The 20,437-nt window shown below is 39.6% G+C and overlaps 1 protein-coding gene across 20 annotated transcripts in view; it reads right to left on the reverse strand.

The window, feature by feature from the left end:
• The window catches only part of picalma (phosphatidylinositol binding clathrin assembly protein a), a 45,436-nt gene extending 25,250 nt beyond the window's left edge, over positions 1-20,186 (reverse strand). For 19 of the 20 annotated variants that reach the window (XR_013492304.1, XR_013492303.1, XR_013492302.1 and 16 more), the window contains exons 1-5: positions 20,035-20,186; positions 19,607-19,851; positions 1,855-1,997; positions 238-313; positions 21-123 (exon numbers count right to left, since the gene is read on the reverse strand). Coding sequence is in view for 17 of the 20 variants with exons in the window: in XM_078172206.1 (XP_078028332.1) it covers positions 21-123; positions 238-313; positions 1,855-1,997; positions 19,607-19,736 (452 nt within the window). In the remaining 3 variants the exon portion in view is untranslated. The remainder of the gene's footprint in view (positions 1-20; positions 124-237; positions 314-1,854; positions 1,998-19,606; positions 19,852-20,034) is intronic. The other variant, XM_033647388.2, reaches the window with a different exon arrangement.
• Positions 20,187-20,437: the final 251 nt, after the last annotated feature.

A 20,437-nucleotide genomic window follows, 5' to 3' on the forward strand; every position in this document is an offset into this window, starting at 1 on the left:
TAAAAGTCAAAGTTCCTTACCCTCTTTTCACTTTAGTGAAGTCGAAAGCAACTTGTCTGTAGGACACGGCCTTCTCATTCAGGTAGCGGCTGTATCTCCTTATGAACGTTGACATATCATAGCCTAGATTACAAACAGAAGTGAGGGGGTCATGATGAATGTCATGATACGGATGGATATTGGCTAAGTATTCAAAGACCTATTGCTGAACAATGTGCACAGTGTTGATTAATATACCTTGTAAGCCACTTTTGTCCAGAAAATTGCTGAGGTTGAATAGTGTGTTCCTTGACGCCAGGTACTGTATAAATCTCTGCAAGAAAAACACCATATGAGGAACTCTGGATGCTTGCAAAACAGGCGTTTACCACACGTGAGAGTTTTGAAACAGCTAACTGTTGTGCAATGAACAGCTTTGTTTGTGGGCATGTAGCATGTGCACTAGGGGTGGAAATCCCAGAGTAACTCACAATACAATATTAACACAATACATTGTCCACAATAACGATGGTATCACAAAATAGCTATTGTGGGGACACCTGCTACATTCCAAAGCTATCATCTACGATACATCATGATGTTGAGAAATAAATACCCCTAAAAAGGCAAAAATCAGGTATTGTGTATTTAGTCACTGAATTGCAGTGTTAGTTTCACAGAATTTGACAACTGAGATGAAACAATGCACAAAAAAAAGAGTCTTAGGTTAGTGCCTCTTTAACACAGGGTCGCAAAACACAATCACGATTATTATGGTCAATACTGAGATCACAATCATTGACTTTGGAAACATCATGCATTCACTGAACTTTTTTTAACAGTGAATCTTCTTGAACCTTAAATATAATTCATCTATGGTCCCCTCATTGACCATAATTCTTCCTGTAACAGTTAAGGCACTCAAATACTGGCTTACTGTCAAGAAAAAATGAATAACAATAATGTCAGTAATTCTCCATTATAAGACTCTGATTTCTTGATAATTCCTGAACTGCAGCTACACAGGGCAGGCACAACGGGCTGACTAAAATGCACACACGAGGGCACATTGTTGCAGGGCTCAAGCACTTTGACCATTATGCTTTAATTCTGCATTCTCTACGATGCACAGTATGTGAGTGTGGCTGGATACCTGCTGCGATTAACTCAGCTTCAGTTATTACTTTGGCATGGTCCAAATCTGCAGTGGGAGACTGCCTGAAAGCTGTGGAGAGAAGGATTCACCTTCCACTTTGTTTTTGTCTCATTCTGCTAATCAACACATTTGGGTGATGCCTTTGTAAATGAAATTTTAGCATCCATCCTGAGAGCTCTGCCTTTTAACATTATGAGAGCTCAACAGGTTGCACCTGCAGCAGTCACAGTGGCAGCAGGTTATTTTTAGCAATGAAGTCACTAGAGGGTCTGATCGGTCCCTAAATCTAGCAAGGAAGTCGCCAAGTTTGCAAAACTGAGTGTACCGCTGTAAAGAAAAGAATGTACTGTAGCTGATCCTGTTTTTTGTCCCAGCTGTGTTTTAAAAGCCAAAGTGGGCCCAATCTTTTGACTGGTCCCCCCCTTATTTGTTTTCCCCTGCTTGAGTTAGTTACTTAACCTACGGTACCTGTTACCGTTACCCTAATTTATTTGATATATGACCCCAGCAAGAGTCATTCAGAAGTGACTCTAGGAAGTCGAATTGGTAGAAAACTCCATTATGACGGCCTGCATGTTTTAAGAAATACCAATTTTTGCAAATTGAATTGAGTTTGAAAGTGACAATATTTTGTCCCACCCCGAACGTGCATGAATAAGAGATGATAACAAGCCACATCATATCCTGCGGATAAAACAGTTGTTACTTTAAGTCCTGACCTCATTGCCGTAAACCATCAGATGGTGTGTGGCGGTGAGGGACTTGAAGACAACCACCCAGCTGGTGTTGGTGGTCCTCTCAAACAGTGTGTCAGCCAGCTGAGGGATGTTCACATTCATCTCATTTGTGCACTGAATCAAGTCTGAGGGAGAGACAGAGAGAAAAGGAATGGAGGGAGGGATCAATGTACAGCACCTCAGAAGCACAAGTTTGCTGTTGAGTGAAAGCAGATATTTTTCTCTGTGTAGCGTCCTCGTTTTCTTTTATCCGTTTCTTTCATAACACCATGCTGATGACCACAATCAATAAAATACTGAGGGGGCAATGGAATGCTGGTGAGTCAAAGTTCAGGTAAACAGACTTTCAGAGCAAACATTTCTAAAAATCCATGGAACAGGAATATGTTACACACTTTATTTAAGTGAAAGGTATCATCATCTTAACCTCTTATCAGTTGCTTGTTACTTGTAAAAACACAACACCTCAAATTTAATAAATCAGAAAATATGGATAAGCTCAATTTCACTTAAATCAGACATTTAGAAGTGGTAATAACAAAAGTGACGATTTCTTGTAGCACTGGGAAATGAGGCTTTATTTCGGAAAATTGGACTACAATGTTGTCACTGTGTCTCCGTGCTATCCTGAAAAAACATCAGTGGGCATGCCTCCGATTTGTCTACGGACAGGGCATACATCCTCAGCATGGCTGCCATGGCAGTGCGCCACAACCATCTGGCCTGAAGTGAAAGCAAATGCACTACTTCCTGGTTGCTCTTTCCATCAAAGCCATGGGACTGATCAATGGTGCCAGAACACATCAGAGCGCCCATATATCTTCACACACACAGCCCTCTCTTAAAGGAATACTTTGCTGATTTTCAACCAGCTTTGTATCATAACAACATAGGCAGTATGTGTAAATGACCAGTAGTAAAGTTCCCTCCAGCTTACCAGCGCCCAGATCTCCCTGCTCATCTCCCAGTTCGAATCATTATATTTTCTCTGGCTACAGGGCTGTTGCTCAAACTACAGATTGTCCTTTTGCATTTTCTTATGCCCACCACCACAAGATGGTATAGATGGGGATCAAGAGAGATCTCTCTCTCAGCAAACCAAACTGTGAAACTGTGATGTGCTGATCAAATATAAACCAAGATTTGACTATTTCTTCTTCAAATGTTTTCAGAAACATATTTTATTTTAACGTTTAACAGTAATTCGAGATTGTTAGTTACCAGCCAGCCACCATATTGTTTCCTGTGTCATAATACACAAGCTCGCATTACATCACCCACTAGTGGGAACGTTTATTGGTCCAGTGTGGCCCAGTGCATTCTAGTAGTTGTAGGTTTTTTACCTCTTGAGCAAAAGAAAAGGCCACAACCCTTTTCCTCTGTTTTTTTTTCTGGTCATGTAGCACCAATTTCAAAAGTATTTGCATCTTTCTACTGCATAGACAGCCCTGTTGTGCGAAGACCATCTTTCCAGCAGTAGAATTCTTCTATTACCTGCACATCTTGCACTCAAACTTATTAATAACCTATGATGCCACAATGGTCAAAAACCTAATGGCTCCTTCATTGAAAAATATCTACTATGTGGATCATCTCAGCCTTTGGGTTTTTCTAAACTGTGACATCCCTAGAGATCCCACTAAGCCGAAAATGACTGTGAGTTAGGTGAGAATGGACGTAGATGGCGGAAAACAGGAGGATAAGGAGCTCAATTGACTGCTGTGTTCATATGCCAACTAAACAGAAACAAGACACATTCTTCTACAATAAAGCCAAACTTGTATTGCATCTGAAAAATCCTGAGCAGTAAACCCTGACAGTCACTAAACAACGTCATCTGATTTTTAGAGTCCCAGAACATGTAATCAGGTGTTATCAAATTTTGATGAGGTGCCAATGGAATTTATTTATTTTGTCCTCTTCTAGAAAATCACGTGACAGACTAACTGTTGACAATGATCCCAGCTATCCAATATTCATACCCATCAGATGCCAAAGAAGAGGCTTGGCAGGCAACGTAAATAAATATTTAAGTGAATTTTATATTTGAAGAGAGATGAATGATCCTCTCCAGGCCCTACTGATTCCTCAAGATGTGAAATAAAAAGCAACACTCACAAGCTCCAGTTTATAATCCCACTGCATGTTTCTAATTGTGTTTTTATTGGATGTGGTATTACTGGAGATCAAAATTAAATCTGAAATGAGTTCAGGCTCAAACAGGGCACCAAAATGAACTATGGATAATAGTGAGGTTTTTACTTCACACCAAACAACTGTCACAACCTCAGCAGAAATCTTTCCAACCATTTCACTCAACAGAGCCACATCAATGAAATGACAGAAATAGCTTGTTTAAGTTAATAGCTAATGTTAACTGTTGTGTAAGAGGCGGCAGTGCTACCCATTGAGGCCTGTTTACATGGGTGGTCTATGAATCCTCCTCAGTGTTTGTCGAAAGCCACACAAAAGGATTTTTGCTTTTTACATACACAATAGGCCACCCATGTGACAACAAAGGCCTTTTCAGATGCAACTGAATTGGCTGTGGGGAGTACAAGCTCACCACCAACTTTCTCCACTGGTGTTCCTGAAGTTTGTTTTGTAGAAGCACAAATCATAACAATCTGCACTTCTTGCTCATCAGATACACACATTATAATACTCTAAAACAGTAGTTCTCAACTAAGGGTCCAGGGACCCGCAGGGGTCTTTGAGAGAGCTCCAGGGGACTCCAGAAATTGGGGAACAGATAATTTTTGCTACTTAATTCACTCTAGAAGTGAGCCCAGAGTAACAGTCATAAGAGCCACTATTTTTCTATAGGTTTCAACTCCTCCATGGTTATCTCCTCAACTGTAGTTTACAACTATAGAATTCTGGTCTTAATCATATCTAACAACCACAATCTTTTCAGATAGAGGTCCCTGAAGCAAGATCTTATCAAACAGGGACCCATAACCTAATGTTTATCAATTCAGGGGTCCTTGACACAGAAAAGGTTGGGAACCACTGCTCTAATATACTTCTGACTGAAAACACTGAACTCATCATGCACAGATAAACTGAAATGAGAGTTTCAACTGGAAAAGTCTTCTTTTGTACAGAGAGACAAGGTCACATTATATTCCCCTGGTTTCTTGTCCTATTCCTGTATGCAGCTGACCTTCTGTTGTAAGTGTTTGGTCTCACACATGCTGATTTTCATTCCATGGTTGTGTATATCAGGGCCTATATAGCATGTCAGTATTCTAATGTTAGCATTCAAGGCTGGGAAGCTGCAGCTTAGACTGATCAAAGCTGAGCTCATTCTGACAATGCAGTGCAAAGCCTGACAAGCAGAGTCTGAGGTGTCCTTAAATGGCTGATGTACAGAGGACATACCCTTTGGATTAGATAAAAACATGACCTTTACTCACAGGCTCTGAAAGTGACACGCTACAGTGCATTTTAAAATTATTTGAATTTTAAAAAACGGACCTAGTGAGGTCACTTAAAACAATTTATGGTAAGTCAGTTACCAAAAATAGCAACTGTCCCTTGTAACATGTGAACAGAATATCAATTCACAGTATGTCTGTACATGAGAACTTGGCCTATAAATAATAGACTATATCACGATACACAATACCTATCTCTATCCTATATTTTTAAATCTCCTCTAAACTACTGTAAACTACTAAAATACTTAATTAACTACAGTTACAATTAAGTTAAATTAAGTAGCTACTATCATATAATAAAGTTGAATAAAGTACTGCTATATAGTTTAGTTTATTTATTTGCACATACATGTGTATGGCAAAGACAGAAGAAACACCAAAAATAGCTTATGGAAAACCCTCCCCTACTAAATAACAATAATCATACATAAAAAGAAAAGATAAAAACAAAGACTGCATGCAACACACCTTGCCTGCTTACACACTAAAATGCAGGCGAGAGTGGTATGATTGGGTGGGGGAGTGTATGTGTGACAAATCATGCTTGGGTCTTTGTTTCCCCTTTTTGTGTCTGTGAGATGGGAATCAAAATGTCACGCACTGGTGGCTTAAAAGAACTGACATGAGACTTTAAGCTCTATGTTAGCGATGTAATAAGTTTTTACATAGCATGTGGAACAAGCCGCAATACATCCAGTATAATTAATATATCGCTGACCCCTAATGAGGACATGAAGGATAAGGCTGCATCCAAACAAGAAATGCATAATAAGTAATAAAGGTTGTTCAGTGCTACAAAGACGAAGCCATGATGTGACCTCAGACATTTCTATTAAGCTTTGTTAGAGTTCCAACACTGCTACTTAAATCTTAAACATAACAGCATGTAATATATGTGAAACTAAGTTCAACAAGCTGCTCAACTCCAGTTCATCAGAAATCTGTGGTTTTATAGTATGCATGAATGACATGATATGGCTTGAAATATCTGTTTGTTCTGTTGAACAAGTTCAAAAAGAGTCACCTCCTCAAAAGGAAGAACTCTGCCTTGCATTAGTGATTGTGGTTTGAGACCAGTGGCTTGATTCTTCCACTGCTGTCTCCATCTCTCATAACTGCCTCTGCTGCTAAATGTCACTGACTGGGTTGAGCTACCTTGTGGTATTCTGAGAATGTGTCAAAGTAACTGTTTGTGAAGTGGCCATTGTGTGCGTTTTATTTTTTCAAACCCCACTGACTTCCTTAAAATGTAACTAAAAGAGAACTGAAATTGTTAAAAGCCGAAGCAAATACACTCTCTTGGAAGGCCGCTTTTCTAAAAATCATCATCCTTGCGCAATTATTTCCAAAGTCGACATTAACACAGCTCTTGGCAAATACTACTTTTTAAAAGTCTTCTGTCAGCAAAATTCCTGAGACACAGAGTGCCATATAAGACAAAAAGAACTTTATTTCCTGCTCTCTTTCATATGCTGGCTAGGCCACTATAAGCACACATTAAAATGTCATTATATGCTCTGTAACAAGAAGCTTATAGAACCCACACATAATCTGTGGGCTGGAATGGCCTGCATACAGTTTAGATGGCCAGCAGATTCATTCTTGCTGTAAAATTTGCATCATTTATCATTTCACTAATACTATATCCAGACATATTAGAGATTCATGAACTTCCTAAATTTACTGTAACTACAAAGGTAGTGTGATCAAAGTATGAACTTTTAACTAGAAAAAAACACTAGAGGGGAAAGAGGAATAGCTCTGCCAACTTTGCCATCTCAGAGATCGCTCAACTGATTCTGGCCGCAATGTCAACACATGAAAGGTCAAGAAAATGTGACCTATAACAGGAAGTCAATATAAAACGAGGCAGCTGGTAGAACTCAGATAAGAGCTTAGTTATAGGCTGCAAGGTTCTAAGGATTTTGGGAAGGTTTGTGTCCATGAAGATTTTCCAAAAGGAGTAGCATGACAGGGTGGTGGATATAAGTAGCTCAGTTAGGATGGCTGCATAATCAGATGAAACTGACTGACAGTCCTGTGAGAAAGGAAGTGATGAGTAAACTCTTTCGCAAAGAGGATACAGGCGGTAAGTGCTACTGTGCAATGGGCTTGCAGTAATCGCAGGGTAAATGAACACACTTGAAAAACTTGAAAAACACTTCTTTTTGTTTCCGCACTTCTATTTGAGACAACTGTTTTATAAATTATCAAATATCCATTTGAGACAACTGTTTTATAAATTATCAGATATCCATTAGATATCCTGACACTGGGCGACAGGTGGGGTACACCCTGGACAAATCGCCGGTCAATGACACAGAAATGGACAACCACTAACGCCCACATTCACTCCTATGGCCTGTTTAATTGCCAGTTAACCTAATCTGCATGTTTTTGGACTATGGGATGAAATCATAGCATCTGGAGAATACCCCCAAAGACACAGGGAGAACATGCAAACCTTACAGAGAAGGCTCTCAGCTTGTGAAATGTCTTTTACTGACTTAACAAAGCCACAAAAGTTGTATTTCACATGAAACTGTATTCAGTTTAGACTTTAATCTGAATAAATTAAGTCAATGAAGATGAGCCAATAACAGAGACAACAAATTACTGGCCATTCTAAAATCATCCTTTCTATCCTGCTACAATCACTTCAAGGTTTGCTGTAAAAATTTAGACATGTGGCCTTTGTGCAGACAAGTTATTATAAATTATTAGCATATTATTATTATTATATCATATATTAACTATGTCAGAAACCGTTTCAAAAATATGCCAAAGAAAATATCTAATGGCATTTGACAAAAGGGGCTAACAGGCTACCTACCAGTAAATACATGAACATGCACTCTACTTTTCCACTATTCTTCTGAATATGACAATATTCTGAATTCTGTCTGGATTTTCTGAATTAGGCCTCAGGATAAGATAATGATTATTGTAACCAATTTCTTTTAATTTCTCATGCAGATTACCATATGAAGTAATGAAACAGACAGCTTTGCTACTTACTTAATTTTATGACTGTTTCAATATACAATACAGCTGTTTCTTTACGGGGGCATTACGTGACCAGGCATCAATCCACATCAGCCACAGGTGCTTTCCCATGTGCATTTGTTTTCCGTCTACATCATTAGCAGCCACAAGCTTAAAGGAGACTATGTTTATCATTGAGAGGAAATGACTCTTTTTCCTGACATTAGTTTCTTTCTTTCTTTTTTTGTCCTTCATTGATAGGACAGCTATAAAGAGACAGGAAAGGTGGGAGAGAGGTGGATGATATGTAGCAAAGGGCCACTGGTTGGAATCAAACCCAAGCCACTGCAAAGGACTATGGGGCGTACACTATACCAGGTAAGCTAGAGGTCGCCCCTTTCACGTATTCTAAGTGTATGTGGAGGCAGACGTGTAAGCTGGAGGCAGACGGATTACTGCAAGGCAAAGAATCATGGAGAAAAGCACAAAAATTTAAAAAAAATAACAATTAATAAAACAAAATTACCATGTTTTTAGATATGTGGTCATGTATGAAAAGACTCAAAATGAACACTGTTGAGCAGGTCACTTGATTACTATAAGCAAATTATTTAAAAAGCATTTGTATAGGAATGATTCTGTCCCAAGCTTTTTGATACATATAAGCTGTTAATGATCACTATATGCAGTTTCCACTGTATAGCCTAGGTAAACTATTTTCCAGCTTCAAGAGGTACTTCATGTGTTAAGAAACAGCTGCATTTCTGAGTCAGCTGTGAAGTTTAATTATGCAAAACAGTGGCCAGATTATAATTATTAACATTATAAAACCTTGATACCGTCATTTTTTGTGATCTTTAACTCTAGAGGTGAAACGAAACAGCCGAAGTCATTTAAGATGATATAAATCTATCTATTATTGCATGAATTGGTTAGTAACTACCAAATAACATATTATCAGTCACATCTAAAAGGTTTTGTTGTGTCTCAATTGCATCTGTTAAATAAGAGGCTTCATTCACCAGAGCCCACAACACATCAAACAGACTCTGTTCAAAAAGATTGCTCTACCAGCGGTTTAGTTTTTTATGTTTAAGGTTACAATAAAAAATATACAAACCACCAGAAAGAGAACCTATACAAGGACCGACTGACTTTTAATTAGTGATCTGTGGTACAAATAGCTGATTTAAGACACAGCTGTCAGAACTTTAATTTAAGCTTCTACTTGAGCAGCTTTGGTAAATGTGTGTACTTCCTTTCTGGATAACGCCCAAGTAATTCTCAATTAGATGCATCTCAGTTTGGAAATCCTGTGGACTTTAAAGATAACATGATTATAACATGTCTGGGGTGTTGAGGGCATTCCAGTGGTCAAGTGTGGTTGCTGGTATCATGCATGCTTGTAATCAGCAGCGTAACTGCCAGGAAATGCATCAAATGTATGCCAGCCAATCTCACATTTGATCAGCTCAGCTTCCCTGTGCTCTGGAGAGGGGCTGGGTTATGTAATGACTTCCTTTTGGCTGTTTACCCTTAGCAATCTAAGGTTTGCTTTAGGAACTAGAGGAACGCTTCCTGCTTCAGGAAATGTCTATCCTTATGATCCAGTTACTCTGAACATGATGTGGGCTAAAGCGCACATGGAGCGCCTGAGACTCGACCCACACCAGTGCAAAATTCAGATACACTGTGTGGCTTCACTGGAGAGCTAGCAGAGACAGGCTAGAGCAGGGTGGGAAATTAACTGTTTTGTTTGGCTGGTGAGTGAAGCAAATCTAGCAGCCACTTGCATATTTTACCAGTATTTGGCTTGTAGCTGGAGCCCATTTCCAACCCTAGGCTAGAGGTGTGAATGACAGAGTAAAGGGATTCCTATAAACTGATATCTGCGTATGTATGTAGAATATGTAAGCAACAGGACAAGAGTTTGGTATTGGAAGCATTCTGGTTTCTGAATGTATGTGCAGATAATCTATTATTAAGATAAGCCAAAATGTTGTATGGACCTGTCTCAGTTTGCCAATCAAAATGTATATAATGATCAGCACACAAAAGGGGAAGTCTTGCCCTGGATATCCACTGGCTATACCGGAACCGCCCAAATATTTGCCGTTTCCCCCAGAGGCTAGCCCTCAGACCGATAGCCGATGGGTTCGGAGATTGCCTATAATCTGCTTTACAGTCAGGCAGTGACAGTACTTGCTAGTTATTATTTTGGGGTGAATCATTCTGTGTCGAGAAACACAGAGAAAAAAATCAGGTAACAAACAGGTGTCACATGTTGACAAAGAATTCTCCACTAAACTGTAAGCTCTGGTGGGCTACAGGAGCAAACACATCATGATGGCTAGGTTGAGTCGTGCTATTGAATCTCACAGGCCTTTCACAGTCACAGCAAGCTCCATTCAGCTCAGCTGGTGGACGGGGCGTCAGCACTCTTTTTAAGAGTCGTCACTTGATGCCACTGCAGTCACATGCTCCCTGCGCAGCATTGCATTCAGCATGGGGAGGGTAAAGCTATGGGGCAGGGCCTCTGGGAGGGTGAAAAGGTACTTTAGTGTGCATGCAATTATGGTTTAGACAAAGTCTCAACACGTAGACAAGACTGAGGTCTCACGGAGTACAAAGTCAGGAGGAAAGACAATGGCCACCACCTTCACATCTGCTGGGAGGCCTTAAGACTGGGGAGAACTAAGGAGGTGAAACATCTTCATTGCAGAGCACTGTTATCAAACACCATCTTGTTCTTTAATGATTTGCCTAATACTGGGATTTAACACATCTACCCTCTTCCACATTCACATTTTGAACAGTCCCAACTCTTCAATTAAACCTGTCTTTATTCTCCAGAACACACTGTCAAAATGCAATTCTGTAAGACCTTTAAATCCTCTGCTTAAACATTTTACATGACTAAAACTCTTCCAGAAACTAAGTTTACATCAACAATTTCTGCAAATCAGTAAACCCAGACTCCTATATTAAGTAGTTTTACAGAACAACAATGTCCAACCACAGTCAGCCATGTAAACTTGCCTTACAGGCCATGCAATTCCAGTGGTCAAGAATTAAATGGTGCCAACAGAGAACCAGATGAAACCAAAACCACAATCCAGCCATCAAACTCAAAACAGGTGAGACATGAATGAGATCTTTCAAAGCTCCACAGTTTCATTCCATACAGATTTGCATGTAGGCCAAGGGTGTGGGTGAGGCTGTCAGAACATAAAGGCCTCACTCAGTAACCTCGTAGACTACAAACTGTAGCAAACAGTAAACCAATGGATTGACCAAAGGTGGAAGAGGAGAGGCTTTCTCAACACTGCGTGCTTTAAACTATGAACTGTATAAAAATGCTGGGAGTAGCCATCATGACATCACCCATTGGTTTGTGGACTTCACTTGGTTTTGAAGCCTTGAGTGTGGCATCTTAACTGTTGACATCTCGTTTTTTGGTGGAGCTGGAGAGGAGCATGAGTGGATATGACTCCCCATTTCCACCAAGCACTTTCAGTATGGTACCTTTGGGACCAAAAGTAACCCTTTAGACATGGTACCTAGTCCCGAGGTCCGTTTAGCGTTTCCACCGCAAACAGTACTCTTAAATGTGGGTGGGGTTGTTGTTACTCACTGTTCTGTCCAGCTGTTGCAGTATTTCCTTTTCATCTGTGACATCGTTTATCATCCACAAAACGAGGTTGCACACTGACATTTTCAGAACAAAAAAGTACAATTTGGAGTGAGTCTGAGATAGGATATATTTAAAAATAGCGGGTTTGTGTATTCAGTCCTTCTCAGGCAAGTGCAGGGGTTTACAAGAATGACGCTCCGCAAAGCTTTTTTGCCCCTCAAACTGAGGGTTTGAATATACATAGTTCACATTATCTGGTCGAAATTAGCATAAATTTTTAAACACTTGAAGATCCACTCATTACTAAAAGTGTATGTCATCCAAGAGAGACAATAAAAACTAATGGAATGGTCAAAGTTGTCACAGTAAAAATTAAGGTGTGCTGATGGATTCATGTTGTCAACTCATGCATTGAGAAACATTACAAGGAAACATTACACCTTAAAATTTGCTGGCAGACATCCCAGTGAATTAAGTTTTATTTTTCTCAAAATACAGCTGCCGCGAGAGGCAGCAAATCTTCCTGTATTTTACAGTTATAATTTACTATGTAAAATTTGCCACAGTATGAACAGTGGTTACATGAGCCTCAAAACCAGCCACAACTTAGCCCTGAGCAAGAGTGACTGTCCTCTATTGGCCAATCAACAGATTGCAGTGTCTCTAGCACCACCTTTTAGTACCAGATCTGTGTGCTAGATAGGGCTGCCACTAACGATTATTTTCATTGTCGACTAATCTGTCGATTATTTCTTCTAATAGTCGACTAATCATTTCATGGAAAAATGTGTTAAAATGTTGAAAAATGTCGGTCTGTCTCGCCCAAACCCCAAAATTACGTCATCTAATGTCTTGCTACATACTCACGCCAAAGGGTTTTAGTTCACTGTCACGGGAGAGTGTGTAAAGCTGCCAATATCTGAATGTAAGAAGCTGCAGTAAGAGTATTTTGGGGTACTTTTATAGTACTTTTCCATGAAAAATCACTCAAACCGATTAGTCGACTACTAAAATAGTCACCGATTATTTTAATAATCGATTAGTCATCAAGTAGTCGACTAATCGTGGCAGCCCTAGTGCTAGATATCCCAACAGAGGGTTGACCAAAAATGGGGAGGGTATAAACTGTTCCACTGGTACCATCCACAAGTTGTTACAGTGGAAACGGAAAAATGCACACTGAACTGAACCATAACGCATTGCTTGGTCGAAATGGGGCTAAAGACTGTTGTGACACCAACAGACAGCCTGTCACTCATGGAGGGCATGACCGTACTCATAAGAAACTTTAAGCCTTTACAAATTTTAATAGGTGAGTTACATAAAATGCACCCCCTGTACAGTTATCATGAACAGGAATAATAATAATAATAATAATAATAATAATAATAATAATAATAATAATAACAACTTTATTTGTATAGCACCTTTAAAAACAAAAGTCTACAAAATGCTTTGACAAACAAAGCAAGCGCAGGAATATCTATAGCAAGAGTCTCAAAACAGTGAGGGAAAACAAAAGCAGGACAAAATTAAGCTCAAATTGAGGTAAAGTTAAGCAAAACACAGACAGAATGATAAGACAGAATGTTAAAAGAAATAAGAACAATAAAGGCAATAAAACTATTATTTCTAAATACTAGAAACAAACGAATAGAAGGATAAAAAGACAACATTGCATAATGACAATAGAATAACAAAGAATAAACAATTAAAAGTAACAGAATAAAATAAATAAAAAGAATAAACAAAAAGAATAAATAAAAAGATAAAAAGATGACATCACATAAAGGCAAGTCTATAAAAATGGGTTTTAAGAAGAGATTTAAACGATGTTACTGATTCTGCAAGCCTTATCTCCTCAGGCAGGTCGTTCCAAAGTCGAGGGGCCCTGGTGGAAAAAGCGCGGTCGCCTCTAGATTTAAGTCTCGACTTTGGAACGGCCAGGAGGGCCCTGTCCGAGGATCTAAGGCTGCGTACTGGCTCATATGGGGTCAACATTTCTGCTGTGTAACTTGGGGCCAGACCCAGATGGGCTTTAAAAGTGATCAGTAAAATCTTAAAATCAATTCTAAAACACACAGGTAGCCAATGGAGGGAAGCCAGGATTGGGGTGATGTGATGCCGTCTGTTAAAACCAGTCAGAAGCCTAGCTGTTGCGTTCTGGACCAGTTGGAGGCAGGAGAGTGATTTATGGTTTATGCCAGAGAGGAGTGACTTACAGTAATCGAGTCTGGAGAAGATGAATGCATGGATTATTTTTTCTAAGTCAGAATGTGGGAGCATGGGTTTGATTTTGGAGTAGTGTTGCACGGTATAACGGTACTAAAATAGTACCGCAGTACTAGAGTATTCCAAACGGTACTATACTGCATTTGGAAAATACCGGTACTTTGAAATTGATTCAATTCATTAATTTAGTTAATATATTTTAGTCATTTATGCACACAAACGCCTTCCTTGTTCCTACTGGAGCACAGATTGCACAAGTGGTGTGTATGACAACACCTGTATCAACATCTGCAGCTGGCGCACGTGAAAAAAGACAAGAGAAAGTCTGCCTCGCAAAGGGAGACAACACGAGACAACACAGACTTGGTGGAACATTTGAGTTACCAAACCGTGAAGTCCGTACCGAGGTACTTACCGAACCGTGATTTTTTTGGTACCGTTACACCCCTACTATTTATTGTTCTAAAGGTTTGTGTCCAAAAGGACTTTGCCTTAGGAAAAGCATCAAAGAGTATCGAAAAGTATAGAAATTCATATTGGTACCGAAACAAAGATTTTGGTATCATGACAACACTATTTTGGAGATAGTTCTTAACTGATGGAAGCAGGACTGGACAACTTTATTGGTATGAGGTTGGAAGTTGAGGTCTGGATCGAATATTACTCCTAAGTTTCTGGCTACGGATTTGACGTTAACGGACAGGGTACCAAGGCTATTTTCAATGGGACTGGTGGAGGTTGGCGGAGTGAACAGTATGATTTCGGATTTGGAGTTACTGAGTTGAAGAAAGTTTTGGGCCATCCAACAGTTGATATCGTTGAGACAATCTAACACAGCAGCTAGGCTTCTTGGGTCATCCGGTCTCAGCGGGAGGTATATCTGTGTATCGTCCGCATAGCAGTGGAAAGACACGCTGTGGCGGCAGATGATCTGACCGAGTGGTAGCATATGAATAGAAAATAAAATTGGACCTAAAATTGAACCTTGCGGTACACCACAGGTAATCTGAGTTTTCGACGATGTGTAATTACCTATGGTGACCGCAAAAGTTCTATCTAAGCGGTAGGAATAAAACCAGCTAAGTGCAGGAAAAGTATTTATAGAGACCTAGAAAGACTGTTTTTGTACCAGGCTGTAAACATGTTTATTTCTGCAGTAAAGTTGAGCACTTCAACATGGGGATCTATGGGATTTGACTTGGAGCCAGCCTCAAGAGGCCATTAGAGGAACTACAGTTTTTGGCACTTCTGTGTTGGCTTCATTTTTCAGCCCAAGAGGTTGCAGTCCAGTGTATGCAGTAGCGTTTCTTGGATTTGAGGACATTCGGAGCTGAATTCAGACCTTGGTGGAGTGGTCAGGGAGATCCTCCCCTGGCACTTTTTCTGATAAACAAACTCTACTTTGATGCTTTTTTTATACACTCAGGCACCATGTTTATAATTGAAGTAAAAAAACCTGGCACCCTAATGGAGACCAGATTTGGCCCATGGACCGAAAGTTGAGAAACACATTGTCTTTCCCAAGATAAGTTAAGCCAATCAATGTATGGAATGTTTTTAAACAACAACAGACTGGTCTCGGTTTCAAACTGTTCCCTCTGTTTAAAGTAGCTGATAATAGTCTCAATCATCAATGTGCTCTTGATGTAACAATGGAAACAAACAATGAGCATGCCAAATATACACATATCGACCACACACATAGCAGAGCTCACTGTTTGCTAAACCATTTGCACCCTGTAACAGGAAGTGGTGAAAATGTCTTGTTGGAGGTGTGTAACCTGTAATAAACCTCCAATCATCGATTCATACAAGCAGCCTATTAAGGTATGAAAGATATAAAAGAACTGCTGAGCAAGTATCACTACTGCAAAGCTTTCTTGCTTTCTCTCGAGTAAAAGCAGTCATCACATTACTGCATTGAGCAGAAAGCTTTAGAACACTCAGAGACATTTGCTTATGTGAACCAATCATAATATTCAAAAGGAAGTGGTATTCTCTACTTGTATTTCACATCCGCCTAAAAGAAATCCCCAACATGAACAAAAGTGCGTGTTCAGTCTTTAACTAACTTTTCTGTTGCAAAAGTAACAAAATACTGCTTACAAATGGCCTACTATTCTGGATGTCTGCCTTGTATGTAATATCCAATTAACTAGGTGGGGAGGCAGGGGAGAAATAATGAAAAAAATTGTTAACAGAGCAGATAAAAAAATAACCTGTTGCAAGATTGGCGAGTATGTGACCCCAATATCAATTAACACACTGGTACCTGCAGGTTCTAAATAATGCACCACAGACCACACGACAGAGGGCCCAATCATATGCCTACAAATCCTATGGGAATATCCTCTTGAATCAAGATTTTTGAGGCAGTACCAAAGGGCAACCACACTGCTGACTACATATATTCATTACCTCATGAGAGACCTTTGAGCACTTTAACAGCAGTGTGTAATGAACTTTGCATAACGGCAATTAACACAGACAAAAAACGGATCATTGCCGTGCACTTGGGCTGCCCGCTATTCAACACCAACTCTCAGGAGAGGAAATACTTGACATTACAAAACTGTTGAGCTACAAAGACCACATGTCTAAAAGTCTGTTCTGTCCTTGAAAAAGCTGGGGTATAAACTGCATTGAACCCACTTGGTGCAAATTTTCCCAGAAGTAATTTCACACTTGCTTTAAACAAACACGTAGGTAAATAAGCTGAAGTTGGCAGCAGAGGGTGATTTGTTCACCCTTCACTTATTGCTGTCTGGTAAGTGTACAGTCTCTTTTATGTTATGTGACTGAGTTTATCTAGCATGCCAGTGTTAAAGAATGTGAACTGTGGTCCAAGGCAAACTCGATGAAGATGGTGCAAAGGGCCATATCTCACCTGCAACCTAGACAAGAGGAACACAGGAATTGCGGCTAGACACATTGGGGCTATATCTGGCTGGTCAGGAAACTCCAGACACAAGTGCACCCTTCAGACCTCTTTAAATACCTCAAACCTAAGTGAGATTCCTGCTAGGCAGTGGGTCTCTAGATTACCTCAGGGAGAAACTTCAGTTCAGCAGTTCCACGGAGGAGCCACATATCACCTGTTTGTCTGGAATCAGCAAGGTCACTGGGACATGGCCTCATTACTGTATACTACATCAGCTAAAAAGGTGTGGTTATTTAAAAGTCCACATGTTCCAACAAGCACTCACTCCTCACTCAAGCCAGGGCTAAAAATACAAAGTAAAAGGAAGTGGATTCTACACCATGAGGCTGCCTGCAATATACAATATACAGTTTGTTACTTAATCAGTTAATATAACAGAAAATTTGACTGTGATGAAACACACTTTATATATTCATAAACTTCTTACAACAGTCATCCTACCGGGATCTTTGCATATGCCACTATTTAAACTACAACCAACTAATGTGATAATATCTAGATATAAATATCTCTGTGAAGGACAGGCATGCCATTTAGAACCTTACACCATGTATCCAATAGACTTACTGAGGGCTGCTATTCAAATAAAACTGCGATGACCAATTTTGCACAGCAGGTACACTGCATGTTGGCTGCTTGTGGACCAAAGTGCTACCAAGTTCTGGTGCCTGGTGTGCCTTTTCGGCAAGGCTAGTAGAAGTAGGCCAAAATGTAAGATAGTCTATCCCTGAAGATAATCAACTATATGAACAAAGATGACGAAGATGAGTAATACACAGTTAGCAAATACCGGAAAGACTACACATTCTACCAGCAATTGGAATGGAGACCCAATGTGCCAAAATGTGAAAATATAATGTGGATTACTTTTTACTCTGTACTCTACTATACTATACAGAGAGGAGCAGCAGATTTGTGCTCAGCTGTCTGAGAGTACTTATTTTTACACTGGAAACAAGATTGATTAGCTGCTCTGACTATTATTAAGCTGAGAGTCCATGGACAGTCCTGATGATACTGGTTCACAAATAGAGGCGATGTAATAAATCTGAAAGATTGTGCAAGTTTTGGTGTACAGTGGGTTAAAAACAAATGGTACCGGGGAACCAGTCATCAATGCTATTAGAACTGATAAGCTCCAAGTGATCTATGCATGCTGTATGAACTTATAATAAAAAAGAAACAGGGAAATGTATACACATGATCTGCTTGACTTGGAAGCCCCATGCACACAGCATTGTGGAGGTCTGGGAAAAGATACATATTCCAACACAAGTGAAAGGTCAGAAACTGCAAAGGTATGTCAACTGTCTGGCAGTAAAACCTCTCCAAATGCACTATAACAGAATGACTGTCCATCCAGCTGGACAGGTTCCTTTATTAATAACAGTTCAAAACTAAAACAACCTTATTCTTAAAGATAGTAACAATAGATCTGGCCGTGGCCCTGCTGAAAATGTATGTGTTTGTGTGCTCTTAATAAAGCTATATAAGTCCACAACCTCACAGCCACTTCCTGAAATAAGTACAAAGTCAACAGGCACTAGAATTGCTGGCCTAGAATATTCTACTGAGCTTAAAGTGATGCAATTATCATACCATGTACTAAAAACACACAGTCCTAACACAAACACAGCTCACGTATTTGTAGCCTCAGTATGTGCCATTATCAAAACCAACCTAAAAACATACAAAACTTAACTTGTATGCATTCTGTAATGTTGGGAGTGTATAGGATCCAACTTCATTAAGCCAGAATTACATTGTGAATCACACTACTTCAAAATAAATGTTTTGGAATAGACTGATATCTAATTGCTGCATTTTATGTTTTAAAATAAGATAGTGGGACTTACTGGTCATTCTTATGACTGAAATATCACTTTAACGTGAACTGTTTGGAGGAACCGAAGCACCAAATTGAAGTGATACATGACATGTCAGGCTATTATCTCACAGACTTACAAGTTAGCCTTTTCAACTCATTAAGTTAACTTGCTAAGGTTACATATTTTGTATTGACATTAAGTCACTCTTCAGAGCTAGCTAGCCAACACGGCTTCTTACACGAATTAAACAATTTGGATATGTGTAATGCCCAAGTAAGTAATGTAGCTGTCTAGAGGTTTTGGTTGATAATTTAAAACAAAAATGTTAAAGCGTTACAACGAATTAACGTTAGCATTAACAAGGACTCGAGCTGCTAACACTGTCATTTGCAAACTATTGTCAGCTACCAAAAGCGGTAAGCCTCGCTACTATTACAGATAAAATTAACTATTTGTATCTATCGAATGTCTGTAGAAACGCGTATTAGTTGTAATAGTAGAGTAACTGTTAGCATAGTTAAGTTAATGTAACGTTAACGCTAGCGTTAAGTTACATGTAGGCCTCATAGCCAAAACACAGCATTCAGATTCTGACGTTAATTCAAAAAAGCTGAGCCGAAATGAAAATACAGCTACAGATATATCGGCAAGCAATAAATACCATACTTACAATCCAAATGTTTCTTTTTTGGCCCCATTATTTCATGCGTGGTCGCCTTGCACACAGTTTTGGAAATCGCCGACCCGGTGACACTGTGCTGAGCGGCGGTTATCCTGTCTGTAATGCTCTGTCCAGACATCCTGTATCGGATCAAATAAACGATCACCGTTACAGAAACGTTTCCAAATCCAGCGGAATAGCCTGGGTTTTGTGGACGGTGTCGATCTTCAAAGGCTCTGTGCCACCCGACAACACTGGAGACAAGAGAGACAGAGACAGAGACGATACAATGAGACGACGAGAGGCGTTACATTTCGCTTGTAAGCTAGCTGGCTAGCTAACTAATAAGAGATAAAATCCCACACGTTAGTTAAAGACACTGACTGAACCTAAAGTACGAACCAGCTATAAGATTTCAATGACTGTAAGATACGAACCCAGTCTTATAATCGATCCTTCTCGTCTACAGCCTCTTCTCCTCTTCCCGTACAAGTCTTTCTCACATACCGTAGATAGACAGAATAAAAATAGATGTTAGCTACTTCCGGATACAATTTTCCACAATAAAAGCTCCATTGAGGGGAAAAAAATTAAAAAGTAAGACAATGAAATACAACCATGATAACCCATTTCAGTGTTAATTTCATACATAAATAGCAGCAAATCCTCGCTTTTAGAGAGTGCCAAAAATAAACCGTCACTATTATTAATAAAATAGTACGTTTATTTATATATGCATATCTTCACAAACACACACGTGCGATGTCGGCGTGCCGCTGAAAATTCAATCCCAAATAATCTCTCCCTACAAATGAAGCTATGGACTAGTCCCAGGCTTCA

Source organism: Epinephelus lanceolatus, chromosome 11 (assembly GCF_041903045.1).
Source record: "Epinephelus lanceolatus isolate andai-2023 chromosome 11, ASM4190304v1, whole genome shotgun sequence".
Classification (NCBI taxonomy): Eukaryota; Metazoa; Chordata; class Actinopteri; order Perciformes; family Serranidae; genus Epinephelus; species Epinephelus lanceolatus.